The 11417-nt window shown below is 34.7% G+C and overlaps 1 protein-coding gene across 1 annotated transcript; it reads right to left on the reverse strand.

Moving 5' to 3' along the window:
• Window positions 1-338: 338 nt before the first annotated feature.
• Window positions 339-1423, reverse strand: LOC714355 (heterogeneous nuclear ribonucleoprotein A1-like). The gene has a single exon (XM_077960214.1). The coding sequence runs from the start codon at window positions 1419-1421 to the stop codon at window positions 465-467; it is 957 nt and encodes a 318-aa protein (XP_077816340.1). The 5' UTR covers window positions 1422-1423; the 3' UTR covers window positions 339-464.
• Between the last annotated feature and the right edge of the window lie 9994 nt (window positions 1424-11417).

Consider the following 11417-nt stretch of genomic DNA (forward strand, 5'->3'; position numbering starts at 1 on the left):
TTTTATAAGAGGGAAAAACCATGGAAATGAATTCTCATAGTTTAAAAATAAAATATATCCAATGTCTGTCTTGCAAAATATTATAATACCACATAGTTAATAATATAACAATTAATATTCTTAAACATTTCCAAAAGACCAAGTATACTATGAAAATATATATATTTTTAAAAAGCTACATTAAAACCCTTTGTTGGAATGCTTTCCACTTTCCATAGGACAGAACTAAAATAACATGTTATTCAATTAGTCACAAATACAGTCTTCAAGTTTTTTTCCCATACACATGAGTATTTTTCTAAAACATGTCTTCTTTGTAGCAGCTAGGCCCTGCTACCACTGTGCTTGGCTGAGTTTACAAATCTGTTATAACGTGTAGCTTCCCTGTGACTTCTCTGGCTCGCCTCTCTTGCTAAGCTTTGTTTCCTAATTAAAATCTTCTGCCACTGCCATAGCTACTACTTCTACTGGAACCGCCATAACCACCTTTGTTTTGTGTTTGGCAAAGTATTGGCCTCCACCACCATAAGGGCCAGAGCTTCTGCCTCTAAAATTTCCTCCCTTTGTGGGTCCAAAATTTGAAGAGTGATTGTTGTAATTGCCAAAATCACTGTAGCTTCCACCACCTCCAAAATTGCTTCCATCATTACCAAATCCATTATAGCCATCCCCACTGCCACCATATCCAACACCACCATGGCTGCCACCAAAGTCACCACAACCATTGAAGTTTCTTCCATGATCAAAGTTGTCATTCCCACTGAAACCACCTCCATGACCACCACCAAAGTTTCCAGAACCATTTCGACTTCTTTGGCTGGATGAACACTAGCCATCTCTCGCTTTGACAGGGCTTTCCTAACTTCACAGTTGTGGCCATTCACAGCATGGTATTTCTTAATGACAGTCTTATCCCTGGAGTCATGGTCGTCAAATGTTACAAAGTCAAAGTCCCTTTTCTTGTCACTGCCTTGGTCAGTCATGATTTCAGTCATTTTAATTTTTCCAAACTGTTCAAAATAATCTCTTAAGTGATGTTCTTCAGTGTCTTCATTAATGCCACCGACAAATATCTTCTTCACAGTTAAGTGGGCACCTGATCTTTCATAATCTTCTCTTGAGACAGGTCTCTTTGGTTCCATAACTCTTCCATCCACCTTATGTGGCCTTGCATTTATGGCTGCATCCACCTCCTCCACAGTGGCATATGTGACAAACTCAAAGCTCCTGGAGCACTTAGTGTTTGAATCTCTCATGACTACACAGTCCATGAGCATTCCCCACTGCTCAAAATGGCTCCTCACGCTCTCATCAGTTGTTTCAAATCTTAATCCTCCACTGAAGAGCTTCCTCAGCTGTTGCGGCTCTTTAGCAGACTCTGACTTAGACATGATGGCAGGGAGAAGAGAGACTTTAACCATGCTTCTTCAGTGGTATCCATGGGCAGAAAGGCTATGAAAGTATTTTAAGCAAATAAATGTGTTACAAATATTTACAGAACACAAGAATTCTTAGTATTATCAGCGGGTGGTGAAAAATAAATAGACATGTGATAATTTCATTTGAATAAAGAAAGCACAATAAATTATCCCATGAAAAAGTTGAAGAAACAAAAATATTAACTGTCAAAACTTACTAAGATTGAGTGATAAAACTGATGTTTTTTCTGTTGAATCTGGTAACTTTGCGATAGTTTATTCTGGGTAATTTCTATCGAGATACACTATAAAAGTTTGATTTTATTTATAATTTTTATGATACCCTCTTCCCCCACACACTTTCTGGATGAAAACAGCCTGAACTTCTATCATGTTTTCTTTCAAGGAAATGTTTAGTACAGACATACACAAAATAAATAAAACTTAAACCTACTTTGATAAGCTTCTGTAACGCACTGATTCCATATACACACATACATGCACATGTGTATAATTCTACATTGTGTGTGTGTATATATATTTGTGCTAACTTACATACAAACATATCAACTGTGATTACCAATACTGAGATGATATGAGATCGTGTATGAACATGACCATCTAATGACTGAAGACCTTGGTCTAGGAAATCATCTCTTTACTAAAAATTATTATATTTAATTCAATAATGAAAAACAATAATAATTATTTTCTACTATTTGTAACAGCTTTTGTCCTTTTTGAAACTGTAGGATGTTTTTAAATATTTGAAAAGTTCTCAAAATCTTTCACAAACAGCAGTTTTTTTTACCCATTACAATTCTAAACAAAGAAATATATGCAGATTGTACATTCTAATTACTATTGGTCTCAAATGGATGCCAATCTATACTGTGAAAATATAATGGAAATTTGCCTTAACTTTGCATATTAGGGTGATGATAATAGACAATCACTACATATCAAATACTCTACTCCTCTAGATTCTGAAATTCTTTTTTCAACCCATTGTACTGTGAAAGTTCCAATACTGATACACTGGGAGGAGAAATTTTCTAGAGTGAGGAACAGTTCTTAGAAGTTTTATTATTATATATGATATGTGCAAAAAATGTATAATGTACATTAGCTATAATCGGTCTACATACATTTACTGAACATTTATTGATGCCTAATAGATGTGTCAAACCGAATATATTCTAACTAAATTCCTGGTCTTCCCCTAAAACTTGCTCTACCACACTGCAAATAGTAGTAATTCTATCCTTTCAGTTAGTCATAAAATCTTGGAGTTACCCTTGATTTCTCTGTTTCTCTCAAAAAATCCTGTTATCTTCAAATATTTCCGAAAATCCTACCACTTCCCACCACCTCTGCTGCTTGTTGAAGCCATCTCTAACTCGTATCCTTGTTCCCCTTACAGTCTAATCTCAACCTAGCAGCCAGTGTTATCCCCCTAAGTATAGATCATGCCATCTCTTAGTTCACATGTCCAAGAGCGCCCCATCTTACAAGAGTCAAGGCCAGCCTCTTCACAATGCCTGTGAGGCCCGTCACACTAGCTCCCTGCTATTTCTTTGACCTATTCTTCAGCTCCAGCCACTCTGGCTCCTTCTTGGTTAATGACAACATCAGGAATTGCATTGGCTCTTCCTGATTCCAGGAATATTCTTTCTCCATATGTCTGGTGGCTTGTCCCTCCTGTCTTTCCAATCTTTACTTGCATGTAACCTTCACAGAGAGGCCTGCACTGACCACCATACTGAAGCTTGCAAACCAAACCCTGGCATTATTGTTCCCCTTCCCTGCTTGATTTTTGTCTGCAACACTAATAAACTTCTAACCTATAATGCGGTTTACCTATTTCCCCTCACTAGAAAATCCATGAGGGAAGGAATTTGCTTATTTCTTTAGCCCAAGTTCCTTGAGTTATGGCTTACATACAATGAAAATTTGTTGAATGAATGAAAGAATATGTGCTATTCACTATAATAAGTACCCAGGAAGCCGATAGTGAACGGGACACATGCCTCCTGCTTAATGGAGTTTACAGGCTATTACACTAGTTGTAGCACTTAAAATTTGAAGATATATTTAAATTGCATATATTCCAACTTCAACATTTTATAGATCAAGAAACTGAGGCCCAGTTAGGTTATGGAACTTTTTAATAACCCTAGAGGTTTGGGAATTCAATTTTCTGATTCATAATTCAGCAGTGTTTTTACTACATACTGCGCTTAACAATTAACTTTTATCATAGTTTGTAATCAAAGTACAACAGGTGTTATAAAAATTAAATATAAGACATATGGGGAAAAGCCAATGCACAATATTATAAATTATATTATTTATGCTACTGAATAAGTGGTATAAACAAATAATGCAGCCGGGTGCGGTGATGCATACCTGTAGTCCCAACTACTCTGGACATGAAATGGGAAGATCTCTTGAGCATGAGTTCAAATTCGATCTGAGTAACATAGCAAGACTTCATCTCTTTAGAGCAAAAACAACAACAACAATAAACAACAAATGATGCTGGAGTAGTTCAGAAATCTCTGTGCTCTAGAATTATTATGGCATAATTCAGTGAACTGAAAGATGAGTGAACCAAAAATAATGAAATGAGGTATAATATAACCAAAGGTGTAGAAGTAGAGTAGATATAGTTTGGGAAGAGGACAGAGGAGAGTGAGAAGCTCCCTTGAATTAATTTAAGTCTTTAGGCTTTAGTGAATTGAAATCCTTCCAGAGATTACACATTGAAGATGTGATCAAAGATGAACTCAAGATGTCATCATGGAAATCAGGTGAGAAAATGTTCTTTCAGTTTTCAAAAAGATAAAAATTGTGGGTGACAGAAATAAAAATATTGAAAAAACTAGCTAAACAAATCTTCCATGAGCAATTAGTGGCAGAATTGGCAGTTATAAGGAGTTAGCATAGGTTTAATGATAATAAGACTTGTTATAATGGTTTGACATTGCATCTTTTTTTTTTAACCTTCCACCTTTTTTATTTTTATTTTTATTTTATTATTATTATTATTATTATACTTTAAGTTCTAGGGTACATGTGCATAACGTGCAGGTTTGTTACATATGTATACTTGTGCCATGTTGGTGTGCTGCACCCATCAACTCGTCAGCACCCATCAACTCGTCATTTACATCAGGCATTGCATCTTAAAGTTAGTATGGCCAAGGTAGGTGGATCACCTGAGGTCAGAAGTTTGAGACTAGCCTGGCCAAGATGGTGAAACCCCATCTCTACTAAAAACACAAAAATTAGCAAGGCATGGTGGCAGACACCTGTAATCCCAGATACTCAGGAGGCTGAGGCAGGAAAATCACTTGAACCCAGGAGGCAGAGGTTGCAGTGAGTTGAGATCACACCATTGCACTCCAGCCTGGGTGACAAGAGTGAAACTCTGTCTCGGGAAAAAAAAAAAAGTTAGTATGACAGTGCCCATGTTTGTTATGTGTGTATTTGTTTGTGTATGGTATGTGCATGCACATTTGTATGAATTTGAGAAAGGTATTTGATGAAGCTTCATTTGTTGTAGGCCATTTGGAGTAAAATAATCACATTTTGCTGGTTCATAGCTGGCTGAACATTTATACCCCAATTATTGATTAATGAATAGGTTTCAACTTAGAATAGTCTTTATTGCAGCAAGTTTTCTACTTCATCTCATTTACATTTTCCTTTTTAACGTTTGTGTCAATGACCTGAATGTAGATCAAAATAAAGCACAGTTATGAAATTTGAGGCTGAGTCTATATAATATGGCTATTTAAATATAAGATGACAGAATCAAGGTTTCAATGACATTGAGCAGAAATGATAATCATAATTTTAATTACCACATTTTGGAGTGCCTATTATGTGCTGAATAGGCACCTTTATACACTGCATCTCACTTGATTATTACAACTACCCAGCAAAGTAGATGTTATCCTCATTTATACATAAGAAATATAAAAATTAAATCACATACTCAGTGGTTGAGAAACAATTTTTATCTCAGCTCTGTCTTACTCAAGAGCTCATGCTATACCATTCCTATGCTGAAGTTTATAAAATTTATGAGTAGGAAATTTAATAGAGATAAATGCACACCCCTACACTGAGATACCGAGTCATTTTCCTGAGTGTGGAGGGGGGAACTTGAAGTTAAAATACCTATTTTCTAATAGAAGATTTTTTTACATGAGTGAAGAATTTTATTCAGCTGCTAATGAAGCTAATATAATCTTAAATTTTAGGTTGCATTGAAAGTTTCAGACCAAAAGGATATTTGTCCCATTCTGTTCCTCTTTGGTCAGATCATATCTAGACTACTATGTTTAGTATGTCCTGTGGCTCGTAAAGAAGTATATGGACAAACTAACGAGACTCTTATGGAGCATGAGTAATTATGACCACAGGACCTTTATCACATTCTTTATTTATTTATTGTTATTTTTAGAGTGAGTTTTTACAGAAAATGTCCTAAATTTCTGTTTGGAAGATGCTTATAACAACAGATGACCTAATCTTACAAATGAATATTTCTAAATCCAGACAGTTAGCAGATATACAAGATTTGAACTCATGCACGCTTACTGGATAGACCGGATCTCCGAATGGCTCTACAAAGCAACTTTAAGTACTTCTGGATAAAGCGAAATAATAATACAATAAACCACTTAGGACTACCACACTGAGAAAATGTAGCTCCAATAAAAGCTTTAACAGAGGAAAATATAATTAGGGTTTCTACCTATTTATAAACATTATAGGATATATTTATAAGCATATATATTCATGCAAATAAAGGGTGTACTTTTTCTGTAAGTTCCTCCATTACTAAAGATGCCATAACACATTTTATAGTCACCAGGTGAGAGTGGGAGGATAGTATAAAGCACTCCAGTCATTGCAGCGTATCGTGCAGAGGTAACTAGACTGACTTACATGGAAAATGACACTGCTGATCATCACATTCTGTTAGACTTTCAGGCAGTTCAGTTAGCCTTTGACGTTTTGGGTATATTAACTTCAATTTGGGCTTTCAAACCAGTTCCAACTGATTTGACAGGAGCAGAAGAGACTTCTGCTTTCCATTTAAAGACTGTGATCAAAGAAATCGTGACTGAGACTTTTTTTTTTTTATTTGCAACACTGGTTTTCTTGAGTGCCTTCAGCTATGATCTGGTGCATTTATTGTTCTTTGAGGAAGAGTAAGGTAAGACTAATTTAACACAAATACCTGCAGCTGGAATACAAAGAGGGTTCACTGTGTCATCTCAGGAATTTTCCTCAATTAAGAGGGAGGGAAGCAATGAAAATTGATGTTCCCATAAATATACTGGTTTTCTTTCCATCGAATAAATTTGGAAACTCTGCCAATTGGAAAAAAGATTTTAATCGATGTCAGTTTTGTTACTCAGTTATTCTAGCAAAGGTCATAAAGGGAAAAGTCATAAATATTTCCACAAATACAGCAAAGACCATCAAGATTACTTTATTTAGGTCACATTAATGCTTTGTGCTAATGACCATAAAGTATTTTTCATTTAGCTGCTAGTCAACACTGCTAACGAACATATTTCAGATCTCCTTCAGGTAAGATTGCCGTGAGTGACACTTTAGAATCTATGAATTAAGAACATGCTCACTGAGGAGAAACGCTCCCTTAAAAAAAAATTACTTCTCTTCAATATCCTTCCTCCACATAAATACCAAGGACATTAATAATATTGTTGTCAATGCAAGAAAGAGATTAAGCTATATTTATCAGTTTAGCATTCTTAGGTCACTTGTATTTCTGGAACTCGAATATCAAGCATCTATACTCTAGGATAAGTTTAGTGCAAAGTTTTCAAGCAGCTTAATTGACAAATTAACATTGACAAATCTTTACATTGCTCAATTTACAGGCTCAGGAATTTAGTGCTAACTACAACAGAATAATTAGAATGTCATTTTAAAGTTTATTATTGGTCAGGCGTGGTGGCTCATGCTTGTAATCCTAGTACTTTGGAAGGCCACGGCAGGCAGATCGCTTGAGGTTAAGAGCTCAAGACTAGCCTGGCCAGCATGATGAAAACCCATCTCTACTAAAAATACAAAAATTAGCCAGGTGTGGTGGCACACATTTATAGTCCTACCTACTCAGGAGGCTGAAGAAGGAGAATCGCTTGACGCTGGGAGGCTGAGGTTGCAGTGAGCTGAGATCCGGCCATTGCACTCCAGCCCGGGCGACAGAGCAAGACTCCGTCTCAAAAAAAAAAAAAAAAAGTTTTTTATTGATAACTGTATCCTCTCTTTGGGCACTCCAGAGGCTATGAAGACCAATTATATCACAAAACAAAAAATAACAAAAATGAGAAAAAGAATGCAAATTTCAACTTTGAAGAGAAATCTAGCCTGAACAGATTGACTACATTATTCAAACTTGATTGTGGCTGAAAGTCCAATTTAATCAAAAGCACTGGATCTTTTGCTTATATCAGTGCTTGATTTCGACAATTTGCTGTGTAAAGCAGAGAAAATCAAAATAGTGACAACTGTTTCATGTGGATATAGTGTGGGTTAGTAGCCCCTCAACGAAGACTTGGAGGAAGTGGTTTCCTAAGTGAGGAAACAAATTATTGTCTGGGAATATGCATTCAGATGTATACACTCAAAATAAAAGCTAAATTTCAATATCTTTTCTACCAACAGGAGAAAGTCATGATAAGATTTTCATGAGGAAGGAGAAAATAGAACATTAATTTGAAGCCTCTTGTAGGCATCCTGGCAAGAGATGATGAGAATCTAAAGTAAATCAAGCAGGAGTTTGGGGAAAAGGTGGAAGGGATAATTTTGAGTTATGTGTAACTCAAAACACTAGCTACAACAGAATATAGAATGTCAGTTTTAAGTTTATTATCGATAACTTTATCCTAAAATCCATAGATTTTAGTGGCTGAATATAGAAAATGAGAGAAATAAGTGTCACAGATACCACTAGGCTTCTAGATTGGAGGCATTGTTTTGAAGAACAAGGCTAAATGACAGCAGAAACTATCGGAAATCAGAATTTATTATACATCTGTATTAATAAGACAGTATAGAATTTTATTAGCACAAAGAAAGACAAATCAAATATAATAACTAGAGACTTCAAAAATAGGCCCATATTTACACAATCACCTGATTTACAATTTATAACCAAAGTTCCATCATAAAACATTGAGGAAATAATGTCTTCTCAGTAAATAGTGAGGAGTTTACTCAGTATCAGTATAGAAAAAAAAATAAACTTTCAACCCTATCTTTCACTTCACACAAAAATCAGTTTAGTTGGATGGTAGAAAAAGGGTGAAAAATTAAAAAGATAAACACAGTTTCTATAAGGTAACAAGTATAATTCTTCATGTCTTTGTGGTAGGTAAAGATTTTGAAAAAACAAGAGACAGCAATAGCAATAAAGGAAGAAATTGATGAATTGTACTCAATAAAATTACAAACTTTCCTTCATCAAAAGACAGCATTAAGATAGAAAAAATATATAGAATGAAAGAGATATTTGCTATAAAAATTTTTGAAACACTGCTCATATTAAATATATAGAGAGAACTCATAAAATCAATTTTTAAAAGATAACAATATTTTAAAAGGCACAAAACTATTGAATACACACATTATTTTTCTTAAAAAGATATGTGAAAGTTCAGCTGGCTAGATTCCTTTTTAAATTATATTTCAGAGTATTTTAAACAGGTGCAGCCTGAAGTGTTCAATAATATGTATTTTCTGCAAAATGTTAGTGATTCAAAGCTTGTTCTTTAACACAACTAAAAAAAGCGACACCATCTTTATTATAGCAATGGTAATGTGAGTTCAAGAATGATTCGTTTTCTGCTTATTTATTAATAAAACTAGTGGCAAACTCCATAAATGTTAGTCAAAAATAATAAGTACATTTTATTGAATACTTATTAAATACAGAAAACTCTAATAAGAATTCTAGATCATTATCTCATTTCATGCAATTAATAAGCATGTAAGATTGGAATTAGTATTATTTCTCCTCTTTTACAGAAAAGGACATTGGAACTAAAGATGTTAAATAATTTTTCCAAAACCTAAGCACTAATGGGAGATGGAGTTAAATTCAAATTGCCAGCATGCCCCTGGACAACGTGCTCTTAAGCACTGTGCAATGCAGTAATGAGTTATGGTAAATTCCCTTTCACATTTTAGCAGATTTACCACTGCTTTTCCCAATCAGTGAATTCTAATGCAAACGTTCATTTGGCAATTTTTCTCACGTTAGAGATCCCCTGAAAGACAGGTCATTGAATAAAAGTATTTAGGATCAGTTATAAGATTTCTACTGGCTGCAAGTGTTTGACAAGGAAAAATGCAATCAATACTTACAGATGCTTTTAACTGTAACCAAAGTACACTTACTGATGATATGTTTTTCAAGCAGAAACTGATAACAGGAGTGTAAGCTGAGGACACAATTTATTATTCCATTCGAAAGTGCTTATAAGTCAATGACTTTCAACTCAGAAATTAAAGGGGAAAGTAGGATTTAACCAAATGAGGCTTTTATTCTCTTTGATTAAGAAAGCAATGCTTACTAAAGAATATTTGGAAATACTGATAAATGTGAAGGAAAAAAGGTAAAATTGCCCAAATTTATATATTAAAAATTCAGACAATTGGCACAATATAGAAAATTGGATCAGGTTAAACTTAATTTTGAGCTATTTGCAACTAGTTGCTATTAAATGAATGCTATAAAGAATCAAAAACCTTCTATTTCAGTCTTGTGTAACTGATTTTATAGTATAGAGATTGACTTTAATGTGGCTTAATACTAAAATTTATAGGCAAAAAGTAAAAGCAACTTGTCCCAGCTCTGGTTTAAATCAATTCTGTATTTTCTTAGAAAGTTATTTAACTTCTCATACTTATTTGTATTTGTGATGGGGTAATACAAATCTTATTCTGTCAGCTTATCAAATTGATAATAAAAATCAATGAAATTTTAGGTGTCAAATTTTGCATAAGAGAATACTATCTAAGTTCTTTATGTTTCACTTTTGCTCCTTTTTAGTATTACTATTACTGATACTCCCAAATAAAACACTCATTGCATTTTGTGTAAACTATTTAGGTAGTTTCTAACTTGTCCACTACTCTTCAGCTTAACTATTTAATGCACAGCCCATCATCCTGAGTGACACTCTTGCAAAAGAACAGTTCTAAGTCTGCCACTTCTATTAGTACTCAGTGATTACAGAAGTGCAGAACTACTGTAGCCTGCCTTCTTCATCTATTCCACAGGGTTGCTGTAAAACTTCATTCTATTTTGATGGCTTGCTTTCTTCCTTTAAACCTCTCATTCTCAAAAACTTGGGGAAGGGCCTTTATAGTTATCTTCACACAAAAGAAAATGGATGTAATGAATGAGGCCTTGCAACTTGCTCATCCTCTCCCCTCCTCTAAATGTCCATGGATTACATTCTTACTTCAGAGGAAGCCATGTGTCTTCTCTCCGAAGTGTGAACTCCATGTAGGCACTCCAGCTCATCCCTCTTAATTTCCTGAGGTCCATGATTCACAAGTTCCATTTCATATTTTGTCTTCGTACTTTCCCTTTCTATGATCCCCTTCCTTCTCTCTCTAAAATTGTTCAAGCTGCCTTCATCTTTTGAAAAGCTTACTTCAACCTTACCTTGCATTCAAACCACCGTTATTTCTTTCCTTTGCTGACACATTGCTTAAAGCCTCTAATTATTTTCCACTTATTCAACTCCTTTTACTTTTCAACTAATTTCAATTTAGGTTTTTTATTAATTTGAAAATTGACTTTGATAAGATCACCAGTGAGCTAAAAATTATTAATCCAATGCCTCACTTCACTGCTCACTAGATAGACCCCTCTCTAGGATTTAACATTACTGATGTCATTCTTCAGACTCTTTCTTCCTTGGATTGATAGGAAACTCA

The sequence above is a fragment of the Macaca mulatta genome, chromosome 13 (genome assembly GCF_049350105.2).
Source record: "Macaca mulatta isolate MMU2019108-1 chromosome 13, T2T-MMU8v2.0, whole genome shotgun sequence".
NCBI lineage: Eukaryota > Metazoa > Chordata > Mammalia > Primates > Cercopithecidae > Macaca > Macaca mulatta.

Excerpts from the sequence above, each read along its gene's own strand:
- LOC714355 (XM_077960214.1), bottom strand. The coding sequence starts at position 1,421 with ATGGTTAAAGTCTCTCTTCTCCCTGCCATCATGTCTAAGTCAGAGTCT.